Raw genomic sequence first — 18,414 nt, forward strand, 5'->3', positions numbered from 1 at the left:
TGCCTTTCTTCCCATTCATGCATGTGTGCTTATTTTTAAAAAAATCCCATTTGATGTCTTGAAGTTTGAGTTTGCAATGACTTTGAAGTTGTAAAAAATGTGTCAGGCTGATGAAAATGTGACTCGTTTCCCCCTCAAGCTGGTTTGCACTTTGAAATCTTCAGTTTCATGTTCCTCATGCCCGAACAGAGAATGAGACAGAAGCACCTTTGCTCTTAGATACTGCACCTCTCAGTTTCTCAACCCATTCACTTTCCTTGACACCACTCCAAAGATGCGACCAAGACGATCTCATCAAGTTCTGAAAAAAAAGACTTAACTTTGCTCTCTAATTCTGCGCATTCTCTCCAAGGGCCAATTCAAAATATTTGTTCACTTTAACACAGATGGAGATCTGAACGCCCGCTGTGATAAAGCTGAAAGCAATAGCAGCTAATTATTACTGCCATAATTATCACAGCCTAATCCTCTAAATATAATTTTTCTAAAGCTCACTACAGTAGAAAAGAAAAGTTTGAACTAATCCACACATTTTAAATTAATTTTTATGAAAGTCCTAGCATTTGTGTCGAGGCCTTACGAGCAAGAAACTTTCTAGAGTGATGAAAATATTATATTTCCAACTGGATGTTCTTGTCTAAATAGCATGTGTATTAAAAAAAAAAGATGTACAGATTTGATCCCAAGTATCGGAACAGGGTCCCAAACAAAGCAATCACTTTACCTGCTGCAGGTAAGCATATTGAGGCTATTCTACAGAAAAGATCCTGTAGCACACTAAGCATTATGAGCTGGCAAGTGGGACAAAATGACGCCTACATAAAGCGGATCAGACAGATGAAATGTAGTATGTTATTTCACGGCACTTTTTAGGTACGTTCAAGCTATTATGTGACAGTGATTTTATTGTCATCAACATATGTTTGTCTAATTCCGTGCAACTTGGATTAGAATCCATGAATAAAAGAAAATGGGACATCTCTCTGGCAAAAAGAAAATGCATGGAGGTGATGATGTCAATTTGTCCTGTGATCCTTTTGCTTATGCTAATTAGCCATGTGGTGTAGTACTCCATATACCCTGATGCAAATCGAAAAACAGTAAAAATACACAAGAATAAAGAGTTTACATTTTGTGTAGCTTCATACGCTCAAGGCTGTTAATGTTGGTGCAATAGAATTATTAGAGTTTCATGAATATGTGTTGATAAAGATTGATAGAAGATAAATTATCAAATGGATCTTGTATATATATTCAGTGTACAAACAAAAAGGAATACAGTTTGTGTACTGATAGAGCTCATGCTAAATATTATATATAAATAAGTGTCCTTCCTTTTTCCAGGTATCATAACTTTTTAAGGTGCATGTAGATTGGCTAAACTAACTGGCCTAATTTTATCCGTTATTGTTGGTCTTTAGCAACCAGCTGGAATTGAGGGTACTCAAAATAAAGTTTGAATAATCTTGATTGGAGTAAATAAATACTACAACCCCCCCCTTCCCGATGTAATTTTTAAAAATATTCAAGAAAAACAAACTTCATACAAGAGTAGAGGCTTATGAAAATGTTTTTTTTCTATAGAATTGCAAACAGTGGGATGTTGTCTGTCAAACTCTAAAGGAGAGACTTTATCCCACACTCTACTATTTTAAGACTGGGCATTTAACAAGTCCTGATCTTTCAGACGGGTGCCGCTGAGAGGGGTTTGCAAACTCAAAAAAGATTGATCCCTCAAAGAGTTTTTCTTTTCCTCCTGCTGTGACACAGAGGCATCAAAACAGCTCTGAAAATGGACATTTTTGAAGATGCCTCTGTGACCTTTCTGAAATGTGCCGGAGGATATGAATGGGTTATCTGTTTTTGTTTGACTCGTGAACTAAACAGATTAGTGACTACATAAAGCTATGGCCGGATGTGAATTCCATGGCTCCCTGGAGACATCACAAACAGCCATGATATGCTGTCTTTAAACACGGAAACAAAGAGCAAATAGAAACAGCAAAAATCATAAGAGCACCCAGCATTCAAGATGAAGTGAAACTATGTCAACCTGCTGCACTGGAACAGACTGGTTCAGCGTATATTTGATTCAGAAAGCTATTATTTTTTGTTTACGCCTCAGTGTTGCAGAAATTCAAGACACTTTTGTAATTACGATCTGACCTCTGCAAATACTTCAGAATCACAAATTAGATTCTCAAAAAAATGAGCCAAGGGATTTAATTATGTCTGGAAAAGAGAAGGAATTTTACCTTTTCAGACTCTTAGCAGAGAGATAAACCTGTCAGAAAATCTGGCTTTTCATTCTCCACATGCTTATTTTAAAGAACACAAACGAACCTTGGCCCCATCATTTTTTGATGAGGTAAGCTCAGAGCAAGACTGCTGCCAAAGGAAGAGGCAACTTCAGAATACAAACAGTGAGTGCATGCAAAAGCCAATACACAACATAAGAACCTGGAAGGTAACAAATCACTGCTAAATTAAATAAATGCACTGTGATGTCATTCATCTCCCACATAGCAGGATTATTTCACGCTCCAAATTTGAGCAACACAATCACAAGCAGCTGAACACATGACTTAAAAACTGTGGAACTCATTTGGCCAAAATTAATATGGATCTTTGATTTTGGTAAACATATCTGCTTTCTAAAATATTTAACTAAGATGCTTCAACAAAATGAAGCATCTCAAATTGTAAAATTTTGATTTTCTTAAGCAAAGCACATGCTATATAGGGTCATTAAAAACGGATACATGTCAATGCAAAGAAGCAAAATCATAGACAAGTCAAGCAGCACATTTTACAACATCAACACACTGTCAGCACAAAGTCAAAGAAATTATTAAATACGGAGGAGGATTGATATTATGGGAATGCATTGCAGCCATGTTAGCTAAAATCTTCAGTCTTACTGCTCCTAGGGTTAAAAGTATTTTTACTGTGATGCCATATAAAAGGATGTTATGATTAAAGCTTTCTCTATTTCTATGAACATAGCACTACATCTCCCCTTTAAATCAGCAAAGGTTGAGGTAAAATCACTATTTTCACTTGTCTAAGATCACACACAATAACAAATTGTGTCCTTAAAGTGAATGATTGTCAGCTTTACACCAGGTTACTTAGGCTTATTATTACATTGTTTTTACCACTGTATCATATTTTTCTTAATGGTATTCGGTCAAAGTTTAGACAGAGAACAAAGATGAATAAAAACAATCACTGAGATTCTGAGTCGATGCATCAAAAACAGGAGCAGCGTTCATTAAAATGAGCTCATCACTATTTCTTCTCTAAATATAATTTTCTTCAGGAGAGGCATCCATGGCTCACTGGGGCACCTACACAGCTCAGTCGCAGCCATAAATGAAGTCGTCTTACTGCGTCCTTGATGTCCTCTCCCATGGTTTTGTCACACAGCGTAAAATCTAAGGTGTGAATTGTCAAGGGCCCCAGAGGGCAATGCTGCATAACTATGACATCAACCCATAAAACAAACACACGTATACTGCCAAATATTTCCTGGTCTGCTAGCTTTATGAGCCACAGTGCGCCTGGCCTGTTAAGCTTTATGGTACAAAACATAATGGATAAGAAAGATGCAATCCAGTTAAATAGGTTAAGAAAAACAATTAGTCAGTGGACACAAAGTGCTTTTTGTTGTTCTAGCTTTAGACATGTGACTTATTTTTATTTTTCCAGCTGAAAACATATCCGCTCCAGCAATTTCAGTTCAGCTACCTGCTTCTAAAGTGGAAGGTGGCATATTTCAGTGGCAATTCTGTACACCAGATGATTTTGTTCTTTGTCCCCGTGTAACCTCACTTTGTATGCAATGTATCCCTTGCCGAAGAAATGTTTCACCCTCTGTACACAACACATACTCCCGTCTGTCAAACAAATGCTGACGTCATGACCTTAGTGTTTATGTTGTCAGTTCAAGCATCTATAAACCTGATCCTTAGCTTGCAGACATTTTATGTCTGGAAAAACAAAATCCAACTGTGCATATAGTCCCTTACTTTTTCACAACTTGTCATGTTACAGCTACTAACCTTATTGTATTCTATTGCAAATGTATGTAACAGACCAAAATAAAGTACTGCATCATTGTTTAATTAATAAAAATATGAGAAATGTGACATTTTGTAATTCTGAGCTTCTTCCGTCGATATTTTCACTGTAGATACTGATGTAGTTCTTTTCCGGTATGACTCTCCCAGGTACAACCATTCCACTTTGCAAAATAGCTTAAGCTTGTTCAGATCAGTTAGTAATTTTCATGGTTGGCCAGTCTCAATTAGGTTTCGGTCTGGACTTTGACTGGACATGCTACACAGGAATCTAATATATGCAAACCTTGCCATTGAAACTCTGGCTGGATGGTGAACATTACCATATGTCTTAAGACGTCAGCATCCGCTAAAAGGTTTTCTTCCAGGATTGCCCTGCATTCAACTTCATCCACTCTGTGCTCAAGCCTCCCCATAGCATAATGCTGCCACCTTCACGTTTCTGCAATACATGGTGTTTTGTTCGTCACACCAAAGCACCTTTTTCCACGTTTTCCCTCTTCATTATTTGTGGCAAACTGCAAAAAGGAGTTCTTATTGCTTTTTTTTAAACAATGGCTTTCTTTTTGCCCCATAAAAAGCAGAATTTTGGCATTCACAACTAATAGCTGTTACATCTACATATTCTCCCACCTAAGCTGGGCAGCCTCTTGGCTGCATCCCTGATGCTTTCCATGTCTGGCTTGTAAGAATTAGGTGAAAAGGCTTGCCTTGATAGGTGTACAGTTGTGCTATACTCTTTCATCCTTAAAACGTTATTTTCGAAGATTAGGATTATAACATAACCCCGCTTCTCAACAACTTCCTCCCTGACCTGTCTGTTGTGCTCCTTGGTCTTTAACGTGCTGCTTCTTCACTAATGTTCACTAAAAACTTTGGGGAAACTGAGGAACTTCTGCATTTATGCTAAGATTAAAGTACAAAAAGGTGGACTTCAAACAACATTTGTTCACACCTATTTTATTTTTAGGGGTTTAAGAGTAAGCCATTACAAAACAAATGGCACGTTTTTTCAAACATTTATCTGTAAAACATTTTAAAATCTGTGCATCATTTTTGTGGTTGTGACAAGCGATACACGCACCTTTCAGAACCGCTGTACTTGTATTAAGAGCTATTAACTATATCATTGACAGTATATTATATAGGAGAAACCAAACACTAACTGTGATCTAATAAAATTTTGGTCCAAAATAGAGTAGAAAGAAATAGCTCATGAAGACCAGTTTAACAACAGGGTCAAGGTCAAAAGCAGGAGCAACAAAAACAGAAGCGAGGTGGAAGGGTGAGACCAGGGAGTAGAAAAGAAGGGGGAGACATGAGTGGAGAAAGGGGGTACCGGGGAATATCAACAACTGTGACAGCTGTGTGAATATCGTGAGCCAAACCACAACAGGGAGCTTTAAGGGAAGGAATGCAGAACAGATCAACCAGACAGCAGGTTGTGCTTGGAGCTAACATAGCAGCCAGTGCTGAGGCGCAACACACAGCAGCTGCCTAATCCTAAACGTCTGCCCTGACGCCCAGCTGTGAAAAGCAAAACCTGTACCGATTTCTTTTATATCACTTCCTGCTCCTGGCCATTTGTATCGCTCACCTGCTTGGACTAAAATGACATTTCACTTGCCAGCCCCCAGGCAGAGCTCTCTCTATCAGAGTCAAAAGAACTTGACTGACAAAGCTTTTCACCAAGAGAGCTACAGTAGCACATTCACACAGATTGTTTATTTGTAACATTTTCCAAAAACAGAGAACGTCCTTACCAGCGACAGAGTTTGGCCTCGGCATTATGAGGGAAGAGGACGTCTGCGGTGAATATGGATTAGACCCGTCACATGTGTGACCTAGTGGTCGTGGTGGCCCCTGTGCTCCTGCTGGTGTGTGGGGCTGCTGCTGCTGCTGCTGCTGCTGGTCTGTCCTCGACGGGGTGTCAGCTGGTGTTGCAGTGGCACTACTGGACTCTTCTTCCACCACGGGAGAGCATGTGTCAGCCCGCACGCTCTGCGCCAGGCCATGGCACCCGGTGCTCCTTAGGCTGCCATCTTTACTCCACTCGAGGCTGGAGCCACTGCGGTCGTCATTCTCAGAGGAACTAGTGATGGTGGCTAAATGGAGATAGAAAACAGAATTTGAGCCAATGAGGAGGGATAATAGGAGAGAAAGAGGCGAGATAAATTAGAGCAGTGTTCTTTGTGTGATATGAACATTTATCAGTCTTAATCTTCACCGAGACACTGAGCTGTAATGGAACTTTGAATAACTCATTGCTGCTGCTCATTGCTCTTATCAACGCTGCTCAGAAACTCATTTTCAATCGACAGCAACAGTCTCTGTGCACTAATAAAAAGTAGGAGGCATGGCAGCTTGGATTTGTTAAATTAGTTTAAGGATTTAGCTCAGAGGTCTTGATTTAAATGAGACTATTCATTCAGCTTTAAACGGTGAAAACAGTAATTAGATATAGCACAAACAAAACAAATCCACACCCAAACATTGAGCGAGACAGAAGACACAGGTCTAAAAACATTCAAGTTTAGACTGGAGTTCTGTTTAGGTGAGAACAAATCCTCCAATCCTATAAGAAAACCATCAAACACAAACATGTTCTCTGAGTAGAGAGAGACACACAGAAGGAAAAAAACAAAAAACAGACATGGACTGAGAAATCAGTTGGCGACTAGAACTGCATGATTTTCTTGATTGCTCATGATGGGTGATTGGCCATTCAGAAAGTGAAAAAAAAACTGATCTGCTTTGTTTAGAGAATGTATAATACATTAACACCATCAGTTCACAGTGACAGCAATCTTTGGTTTAGGTGGTGCTACTGAGGAAAGAATACTCATTGTGGTTTTTTTCTGAGTTTTTCACAAATTAAAAGAAGGGCTGTATTGTGGCACAGTTGGTAGCAGTCTTGTCTTCCTGAAAGAAGGTCTTGGGTTTGAATTCTGTTGTCCATTTACATGGTTTGCATGACAGGTGTGTGCATGCGTGTGTTTCTCTAAATTTTCCCCAAGTATCAGTATGCATGTGCATGGTGGTTTGTCTTGTATGTCTGTGTTGTCATGACTGACTGTCACTACTGCACTAGCTTTCACCCAATGATGGGTGCTTGATAGGGAAACTGTCATTTCTCCAAAATAAACCAAGACTTTTACCAGATAAAAGAAGACTAATAAAAGTCTTGCTTTTATTATCTGCAAAGTCTTGTGGAAAGGCTGAACATCTTACAGTGAAATATTTGTTTTATCCCTTTGAGCTTTTAAACCTTTGTTGTGGAACCCGCTAGCTTCAGAAACATTGACCATCTTTTGGAAGCCTTACAGTTACTAAATGTTTAATTAATGTTAACCACATTTTTGCAGCTATAAGATCCAAACATTATAATAGTCGACACAATTTCGTCTATATTTTACGATAGTAAAATCATGTTCAACAGTGAGACATCTCCACAGCTTTCAACATAAACGGACCACAACTGTTTAATCAGGAAGAACAACGTTTTTTTGGAAGGCGCTCCAACATGTTCTTACATTACGAGTGTTAGAGGAGCAGTGTTATGCATTTTCCAGGCACATAGTGCCATTTCCAGTCTGTGGAATGGGATCGCCCAACTACATGGATGAGACCGACTGCTTGTCAAAATTTCATAATGTTATATCTCTGTGTCATTATTGGTAAAGGAAGTCAATTGAAATCATTCATATGTACAATAACATCTCACCCTGCTCTGGATTACTTGGCATCTTAAACTAAAAAATAGTTAATTATTCACATCTACACAGACTTTTCTTTTAAGTCATTTAAAAAGCTTTTTTCAGTAATAACTTCAAGTTCCCATGTCCCTTTTTAGCCAGTCTATGCTGCTAAAAAAGGAACTCAATTCAGTACAAAGTCAAATTATTGTGCTTTTCAAACCAGTCAGAGTGAAACTTCAAAGAACACGGAGCATTAATCACTGACAGGAATCTGACGTGCAGCACAGCTTTGTTCTTCTTTTCGTTAGAACCACTTTATCAAGGTAGGGGAGAGAGATGTCTCAGCCCAGTGGTTCTGATCATTTCCCAACCCCCTCTATTTGCACACAAATTAGTAAAACACTGAATTTTAATTCAGCTTGATGCCTATGAAGGAACAGTCATTACTTGTTGCTCTTCTAACACGTTAGGTGTTGCTAATGCAGCTAAGATGAGGAAGAACTGTTTAATCTCGTCCTTAATGTTCATGTATTTCACAGCTCCTTAAAGTATAAATTATCTCTAATATTTCTGTATTTCGGTACCTTGTCTTGAAACTAGGGGCAGTTGTTCACCTAACAGCTGCAGTGTTTTCTTCTGTCTGCACAGAAAAGTGTGGGTCATAGACATATTTAGAAACAAGAAATGTGGGCTGAAGCCAGGGATGTTATTTGTATTTTAACTGCTGAAGATTTAATGAGGGTAGAATTAAAAACATCTATTTATTCACTTGGCCCCAAATTACAACTATAACTCAATTTGTCCCTGCCACCAATGATGACAGTTTACACTGTCTGGGTTTCAAAAATGACAAATTTAGACAAGTGAAGAACAAAAGAATTGTTGGACTCCACAAACTCGAGGAAAATAAAGCCAAACGCAAACCTCACACGGGACATAAAGAAAGTGTCGTTGTTAAAAACTCAAAGACAAACAATCAGATAAAATGTAAGGCCAATCAAGGTGTGTTCATAGATGTTGAAGCATCACTTAACCAAGATTTGAAATAATTTAGTGTAAAGGCGTCACATTTGGGATTATTTTTGTTCTGCTTTTTTACTTGATGAATAGTTTGATTTATCTGAATGAATACTTATTTCACTGAAGATGAACTATTCAAGAATTATACAAAATCAACTCAGATTCATTCAAACTACTAAAACATCAGGATATTCCCTCAGTTTTACATTTCTGTAATTAATACGTTTTACAGATTACATTATGTGAGGACTTCAAACTGAATGTTTTCTGAAAATTGAGGAACCTCTGGTTAAGGTGCACACTTTTAGACCATCATCATTTTGCAGAATTCCAGCAAATGTTTAATCATGATTTGCATCGGCACCTCTGGCAGGAAGATACTATATCACGGCCTTCATAAATTATTCAGTGCTGAGAAATAATATTACTTTAGGGGAGGCAGAATGACGGGCTCATGGCAATCAGTTATAGAAACCCTGCAGAATTGGAAATCCAAATGTTGTGTAATGAATGGCTTTGACACATATTGGTTTTTGCTGCAAACATATCAAGTCAGTCAGTTTCAAAGCGCCATGGTGTAACTGTTGTGAGCATTAGAATGCATTTTGCTTCACCTGTGTGAACTGTAGAGTACTTAAAAAAGACAGACTGCAGTAAAAAGAAAACTTTATGGTACATAGCCAAAGGTCTAATTACAATTTGTTACTCAATCATCCTTAAATACACGTGACGCCCATTTTCAGAATAAGACCCTAACATCTGCGTGGCCATGTGGCCATGTGAGACATTGTAGGAGGAAACGGTAGATGAATTAATGCATCAACAGACTATGCCATCTTCCTGTCAGCTTGCATAAATCCCTCGATGTCTTATAGGACTATTACAAGAGATCCAGCCCAACGTCAAACTGCTACAACTGTCAGGATGACGCTCCCTCCTGCTGAAGCAGCTTCCTACAAACCAACTGACTGACACTCAGGATGAATATGTCACACAAATGCTGCTCAGTCTTAACAAGCTTGGCAGAGCGACAAATGACTGACATTGCACAGGTACGTTTTCTTTGTTCTGAAGGAAGTGCGACACACAAGGTAACAATTTTAACATAAAGGGTTTTTTTGTGAAACTCTTTACTTTCTGAGACTTTAGGGATATAGGTGACAAAAAGTTTAAGAGTGTTTACGAGTCATTACTTGCTTTGGCTTTTTCAAGGTTTTTCTAAATTCAACTGGAGGTTTTACCATTGATGAACTGAAGGGGGTAATTCTGAGGCTGCAAAGATTCTGGTCACTTTTCTAAGCTGTGCTGCTAATTTATAAAGACAACATAATGTATTACATAGCACCGACTATTTGAGAAAAGGTCATTTAAAGCCTACTTTGGCCTGTGTTTAGCTTTAAGCAGAAAAAAGATGGGATCTTTGGCCCCAAAACAAATTTATTTGGGGTAAAATGTGCAAATCAGCCCCAGAAAAAAAATGATGAAACTTGTGAAAAAGTGTCATTATTTACAATGAAAAAAGTCTAGAATTGACTTGGATTGGAAGACCACTCAGAGAGGATGAAGCTATTATTCCAAAATTAAAATAAAAAAGCCAGATTACAAATGCACTTAAGGAAAAATGACATTCACAAGTTCTGTTGTCTGTTGGGATAAAACGACAAATATTTCCCATAACTATCACTGTTACTTCTGGAGGAGAAAGAAGAAAGGTTAAAAGTCTAAATACGCCATCTAAATTATGAACAATCAGGAAGTAGTATCATGATGTGGGATCATTTTGCTGTAGGATGGACCATTTCCATTGACAAAATGGATTGCACCACATGAGAATATCATGTGGAAATTGAAGCAAGATCTCAAGACATCAGCAGGGAAGTTGATGCTTGGGATTTCCAAATGGGCAATGACCAAACATGCTGCCAATGGGCTTGCCAATGAGGGTTAAGGACAATAGATTCAATGTTTTTGCATTACCGTCACAAAAACTTTATCTCGGTTCTTTAGAAAATTTGTAGGCAAAGTTGACAAGGTGTGTGCCAAGAAGGAGGCCTACAAACCTGAATGGAACAAAATTAATGCAAACTATTCTATTTTATTGTGGAACGATACCTAAAAGATTAGATCCAAGTTAAAAATCAAATTCTACCAAACGCTGAACAAATGAATGAAAGCTGCTGGATTTAAAGGATACTTTTAACCTCTTAAAAACCGTAATCCTAACTGAAAAGATTTAGTTGCAATCAGTAATTTTAAAAATCCCAATCAAAACATCCCTGCTAAGAGAGCTTTTTCCATTTTCACTATTTTCCCTTGAACTCTAAAAGCTTGCTGTCAAAGGATGGAGAGGTGCTGTATCGTACCTATGATCCCGCTGTCCTTGCTCTCAAGAGTGGAGCTGGGGCTGGTGATGGTCCCACAGGGGCTGGAACGACCGAGTGGGGGACGACTTGTCGTGCTGTTGAGAGTGGAGCATGGGCTGTCGGTGCTGGGAGATGCCGTGCTGCTGGTCAGGGTGGAGCAGGGGCTAATTCCCTGGCTGGTCAGAGTGCACTGAGGAGAGAGAGAGAACAGAAGAAAGGGCTTGGATACAACAAGAAGGTGTTCTGAGATTAAGCAAAATCAATGAAAGTTCAGGTAAGCTTATCACCAGGACAAGAGATCACATATTTTGTAAAACAAGCAATATTTTTTAGTTTGATCCAGAAGGCAAAATGCAGCATTTAAAAAAAAGGAAGCAAAGAGAAAAGGTCAGATTTGATCTAACTTCACAATCTGTTTGACCTGAATCATGTGAAACCAATTGATGACATTCCTTAGCAAATAGGCATGGGTTTCACATGTGAGCATGACACACAAGCCGAAGGGTGTAAGCTCTGTAAACGGTACAAGCTAAATCAAAATACACTGACATCCATGTGCTAGAGAAGTCCAAATAAACACAAAGGAAAGTGCACAGAATAAAAGACTGTCGTGACACAATAGACAGCTTTCTAAAGTCATCAAGGTTGCCTGACAACCATACAACAGGCTGAATCTCTGTTTGGAACAAAACAGAAAAGAGTACACATCCATATTAATCCTTGTTTGCTCCATTTCGTCATTTTCCTTCAAGTAAATGAAGGTCATCATTGATTCTTTGTAAGAAAAGCCAAATCACTGCAGACAACAGAGGTAAAGACTAATTATCACTCTGCAACTTTTCTATCCACTATTGCTAACATGAACTTCAAGAAATAAAATACAGATTTTTTTTCTTCTGTGGAGAACTTTACAGACGACGGTACACATCACTAGGTATCACTGGGTGGCATTGTTTGCATATGGAAAACAATGCCTTATGCAAAGATATCTGTAAATGCGCACATACCATATAATAATCCCAAACAACGCATTTAACTAAGATTTAATGTGATAGCACAATATAAAGCAGTACAAAAATAGGGACATGCAAGCTAACCGATTTGCGGTTCCCATACATTTCTGCAAATAAAAATCTGAAAAGTGTGGCACATTGCAATTATGAGGATTGACCCTAACCCTACATCTAGAGACCGGAAGCCATCTCAACATGATGGATGTTGTTTGACCACCTATTTTTAAGTTTTACTGCAGATTCTCAACTGAACTTTGACGTGGACTCCAATGTAGCACCAGAAGCATGTTAAGAGTTTCTGCTCTGCTTGGAGTCTCAAGTCTTTGAAAGCCTCTAGCTGGTTTACTTCTAGGTTTTCCCTGCATTTAACTCCATCCATCCTCCCATCGATTCTCTCCAGCTTCCATGTCCCTGTTAGAGAAAAGTATCCCCCACATTATGATGCTGCCACCACTACTATTTCATAGTGAGGCTACAGTGTTTAGGGTAATATATAGTGATTTGCACGTAGGCCAAAAAGTTCACTATTGCTCTGATCTAACCAGAGCACCTTCTTCTGCATGTTTACGGCATCTCCTAAATGACGAGTCACGAACTGCTCACCAGACTTCTTATGGCTTTCTGTCAACAATGGCTTTCTTCTTCCCGTTTTTCACGATCGATCAAGGCCAGATTTGTGGCGTCCACAACTAATTGTTGTGCTGTTGACAGATTATTCCACCTGAGCTGTGGATAACTTCAACTTCTCCAAAGTTACAATGAGTCTCTTGGTTGCTTCCCTGGTCAATACTCTCCTTTAGGTTTTTTTTTTTTTTTTTTGAATGATGGACTGAACAATGCTCTGTGAGATTTTTAAAGCTCAGAATGTCATGTTATAACCTGAACCTAAGTGTTAAATCTCCCCATAACTTCATCACTGACCTGTTTGCTGTGTTCCTTGGTCTTGATAATGCATTTCAAGATATTTTGCTGCCTGAATGACTTTCATTGTTTTTTTTCTCTTAAAATGAATTAAATTGTAAAGTTGTAAACTTTTCAAATGGTCACTTTAAACCTTAAACCATGTTTAATCATTAAAATTGTGAGCTCCCATTTATTCTGCTTGATACATCAGTGCAAGACTTTAAAATCGTTTACTCTTAAAAGGAGAAAGAAGAGAGACTGGACTAAGTGATTTTTTTTTGTATTTCAAAATCTAAGGTTGAAACAGTAGATATAGAATAGTCAGACTAATAAATAGCTGTGACAGCATGATTAACAACTTGTAGAGCCGTAACGTTAACTACATGGCATTCTTTCTTTTTATATCCCTCCTTTCTGTAAACAAACAACCCAGTCGGAGACCAAACTGAGATTTTATAATTAGCTCTGAGGCAATACTAAAACACGCTGAGTTAAAGACGTGCTGTAAAACAGCGTCATGGAGGAAAAGAGAACTGCTTGCAGATGACAGCAACATGGTCTGGCACAAAAAGCACCTCAAAGTCTAAACCATTAACCCACTCGTACTGGTCATCCCCTCCTATGTCACCTCCTGTAATGACTGTGATTTATGAAACACTTTCTAATCCTCTATCACGTTCCTAGAATCGCCAGCTCAGCGTCAAAACATGTCCCGGACATGAGATGGATGAGGAAAGCGCAGCATGCTGGGCTTTGCTCCACACAAAGTCCCAGCTTAATTAGCGGAGCCAAACAAACTGAGGCTCAGACCTAACATAACTATTTCTGGACCCAGGCTCAGATGCTCTTGTTACATTCTCCAGAGCCGCCCCTGAAATAGCACTTAAGTTACAGCACGACACTAAAGAGCTCGCACAGAAATAAAGGCACATGCAACCAATTTAAAATCTCCACTTACTTTCCCTTGCACAAATTTAACACTTCAAGTTAAGTAGTCTCATAGTTACCATTGCTTGTTGGGGGGGAAAAAATGTATCCAACACATACAGCTTGCAAACTTGTCCATAATTCACTGAGGAAAAATAAGTCAAGTAGCAAAATAATAATCCATTTTACTATTGGAGTGTGACAACTATCGTCTCCTCTGATTAGCTTCTCTATCTGAGAATCTTAGTGCTGCAGCAGTGATAGCAGCTGCTGCTGGGTGAGGGAGAGGTGGGAGAGAGGTGGAAGGGAGGGAGGGAAGAAAAAAATTAAATACCTTCTTTTCATTCTTGTCGTCCATAGGTATGCGTGCTGTGCCAGGGATCCCTTCTCCCAGTAAAAAGCCCAGCCTTGTCATCAGTTCCTGAGTGGCAGGAGAGGAGGAGCTTGGCTGTTGCTCCGCTTGCAGCTCTGGAGATGACAGAAGGGGTAAAAAACAGAGGGAGAGAAGTGCAGTTAGCCGGGAAGATTCCCTCTCTCTCTCACACACTCTTTCTTCTGGCTGGGCCACACAGGGCCACGCTGCCTGCCCTGCCCTCCTCAGCTCTGCTTTGAAATGCGTTGCTGCACTCCTCCAGCAGCTGCTGATGTGCTGCAGACCCGTAGAGGGCGAGAGGAGAAGACGAGTAAGGGAGAGAGTGAGGAGGGAGCTGTGGCTTGAGTGTGTGTGAATGCATGTGAATGTCTGGCATTGTTAAGAAAGCAGAGGCTCTATGCATGTCTAGCAACATGCTTTGAGTGCCAATTCCAGGGCTTTCTGCTTGTTTACAGCTCTCACTCATAAAGCCTCTGAATATAAATGAGGTGAACCAAGGCTTTCTGAGGCAAAGCTTTAACTAACTTTGTTCAAGTATTTTTTTATATATATATACAAACCTTTTGACAATTATTAAAGACTGGAGTGACAGCAACACAGCACAGACAAATATTGTACATTACATAGGCTATTCCTAACTAATTTTTAGTAAATAGTACATATATAAATATATATTAGTTAATTTAATTGTATATATTGTTATTATTATTGTGTGTTTGCTTATTTTTACTGTATATATTTGACCTTTTGCACGGGAGCTGCAATGGAAATTTCGTTGAATTCTGTTCAATGACAATAAATGCTATCTAATCTAATCTAAATCTTCACATTCAGATTTGAAGATATTTAAATATCCAGACTTTAAATGGAGCTCCAAAACAATACATTCTATTATCAGAATTAGAAACAAACATGATACTCAAAAAAAGTTGTATGAACACCAATGTGCCATGTTTTCAAACAGTAACTCAAAAACCTAAATGTCAAAATATAGATAATGTCCAGATATTTATTAAGTTAACTTTTCTCTGCTGGTTTGCTGGAGTGCTGGTTTCAAGCATATTAACAGAAAGTTGAGTGGAAGGAAAACTGTGGTAGAAAAAGGTGAACAGCACAAGCAGCAAGGATGACCGAAACTCAACAGCCTCAATGACAAACTGCACTGATGGCATAACTCATGTGAAAAGAAGCCCAAACAAAAACTGAGCATAAATATTACATTAACAACATGCTCATATGGATAACAATTCTGTGATAAATTACCTTTTTTTATTGACCTTGTGGAATATCCAAGTTGTCATAGAAACTGAATTTGAAAAACATTCACCAAAAAGAAAAAGAGACACTTGAAATAAATTAAGATTTTAAACTCTTTTTGAGACTAAGTTCCATTACCTCGTACCCCGTTTTTTCCCTCCACTCAAGTTTTCATTAACATGCCTGGAATAAACTTCTTTAGAAATAACCTTATGGGACTTGCCCTCATGGTTGAGGGTTTCAAAGACTGTGCACTAGACAACTGTCAAATCAACGAACGCCCCATGACTGTGTGGGTCATAACATGGTCATGACATAATATTCCTGTATTAAAACTTTAGTTTTATTGGCATAATGTAATCTCCATTTTATGAGAAATTGGATTTGATGCTTTCATTAGTTGGACATCTCAACTATTAAAATTAAACAAAATGAATACTTGCAATGCATCAAACAGGACTTTAAATTTTGTAGAAGAGGTCTTGTACAATGAAACTGGCTGTAACTGGTTGTGCTCATAAGTCTTGATCTAACTGCAAGTACAGCTGTTCTTCCAAAGATTATTATGCATCACTGAGGTTGAAAATTACGGCAATTCTTTGGAGCATTTTTTAAAAATCACTTATTTTCTGAAGCACAGTCTGAACACAAATGTTTTGTCCATAGAAACCACACATTTGGAAAATATTACAAGCAAATTTCATACTTCAAAATCTTTTCAAGACTATGTAGAAGCTGTGAATAAAATGGTAGGGAAACATAGTTATCATACATATAGCATGCAAATTAAGTCAAAGCATCATCTTAGAGCAGGCGGACCGTTCCATGGGTGAAAGATTTTGAGAGAGCAAAGCACAACCGCTTATTATCCAGCTCTCTCTGTTTCATCTTAGTTTCATCTTTTGCAGTTTTTTCTTTGCCCTCAGTCTTCCATGGTTATTAATAATGTTGACAGTAAATCTGATTAAATAAGAACAAGTTCAATGGCGGAGTGTTTTGCCAGGTCCAAACATAATCACAATAAAGGCAGGACATTACACTTTTGGCATGAAAGTGGCTGTAATAATAACATCCTCTCCTTTTAAGAACATAAATAACAACTGTTGTTGTTATACTAAAAAGAAAAGCTGACTGTTGGATTTTTTAATGACTGCAATGCAAAAGCGAGATTAGTGCTTCCCGTCTCAAGTAATCTTGTGACCAGCTGTTTGTTACTTTAATAACACTGAAGCAAGCTGGAACCATTTGTTGAAAATACTAAGATACAAATTTAATTATCAACAAAAAAGCATAAGTGCAGCCAAAGACACTTGCAGGGAACAGCCATACTGAGTGAATCAGAACCAAAGCAAGTACTGGAGAAGACCCAAACAGTTAGAATACACATTTGACAATGGACGTTATTCCCAATTGTAGCATTATGCCATAAATTGTTGTTCTTGGTTTAGAATTGCAATGCTTTTATATAAACTGGCAAAGTTGCTGTAACATGGGGAAAATGTCTTTAGTTTAGTTTGGCGTAGGATAACATATAATAACACCACTTAGGCTTTGTGTTTGGGAACTTATTTTGAACATAAATGTAAAATACAGAGTGTGTGATTCACCCTTCAGTCTGTTTATATATATATAAATCAAGATGGACATTCTGTAGGAAAGTTAAGTGGTTATATCTGGGGAACATTTACTTTATAAATGTTTGTGACATAATTCGTTTCTCCTTACTGTAAAAGCCAAATGCATTAAAGCCATCAACAATATAAGTGTCAGTAAAGTTTAACATCTGGCTCAAATAAGAACAAGTTAAAGTATTCATATTGTCTCACCTTTGTTTGCAAACCAGGAAATTTATAAGTGTCCAGCTCAAACAAAACTCAGTTGGGATAATTTTTAAGAACTTTATTCCCTATTTTCTTTCAGCATGTTTATGAACCAAATTGATTATCATTTAACTTTTTCTCCCTTGCCCGTAGGATAATAGCATGTAAAGCCTTACTGACCAATTTAACTGCAGCATAACATTTACCAATACATGTCAGTTTATGCACCACCTAGGACAGTCTCAGGACTAAAATTTGTTCAGTAGACTGTGATTGTAGTGCCATTATTAATACAGATTTTCTAATGAATGATTTTTATGATTTTGGTGTTGCATGGTTAAGATAAGCACATTTATTGCAGGCTAAACCAGATGTTGAAACAAAGAAGCCTCCTAGTTATAAACAGTAGTCTTGTTATGGGTATGCCAATGTCATACAGTCCACAACTGCTTTAGGACAACATGAAACATTTTTGAATGATGCACCAAATAGATACGTACATGTTTGTATTTCCTTCCCTTATATTTATTTACCTTTCATGCCTTTGTCAAGACAGCCATTTTGATAAATCAAATGAATAAATGAAAAACAAATTACCTAGAAAAATGCAGACAAACTAGAGCTCTTTGAGGTTGGAAAATCTTGCAGAGTTCTCATTTGCCAGAAACAAAACAAACCACAACAAGAAAGTTGGGGGTCCAAATTATCACAACCCAGTTGGAAGCATTGTTGAGGAACAAAAACGGTAACCGCTGTTTGTATTAGTGTTATTAAATGCACCGTGCTGAGAGAAAATAAGACACTGAGAAGCATACAGTCCATAGAAAACCCATTATATTGCACTTACTTGGAAGTTGCAAATACATCTGAGGAAGATTTAAAGAAAACAACTCCAGTGTATAGAAATGTTTTGGGTTTTTTTAGGGGTACATTCCTTAATGACAATCTAATAACATAC

At 38.1% G+C, this 18,414-nt stretch overlaps 1 protein-coding gene across 2 annotated transcripts in view; it reads right to left on the reverse strand.

Annotated features, from left to right (window-relative positions):
- tanc1b (tetratricopeptide repeat, ankyrin repeat and coiled-coil containing 1b) overlaps positions 1-18,414 on the reverse strand; it is a 104,018-nt gene that overhangs the window by 32,636 nt on the left and 52,968 nt on the right. For both annotated transcript variants that reach the window (XM_028023314.1, XM_028023313.1), the window contains exons 5-7: positions 14,341-14,474; positions 11,164-11,353; positions 5,846-6,187 (exon numbers count right to left, since the gene is read on the reverse strand). In XM_028023314.1, the coding sequence (XP_027879115.1) occupies positions 5,846-6,187; positions 11,164-11,353; positions 14,341-14,474 (666 nt within the window). The remainder of the gene's footprint in view (positions 1-5,845; positions 6,188-11,163; positions 11,354-14,340; positions 14,475-18,414) is intronic.

The sequence above is a fragment of the Xiphophorus couchianus genome, chromosome 7 (assembly GCF_001444195.1).
Source record: "Xiphophorus couchianus chromosome 7, X_couchianus-1.0, whole genome shotgun sequence".
Taxonomy (NCBI): Eukaryota; Metazoa; Chordata; class Actinopteri; order Cyprinodontiformes; family Poeciliidae; genus Xiphophorus; species Xiphophorus couchianus.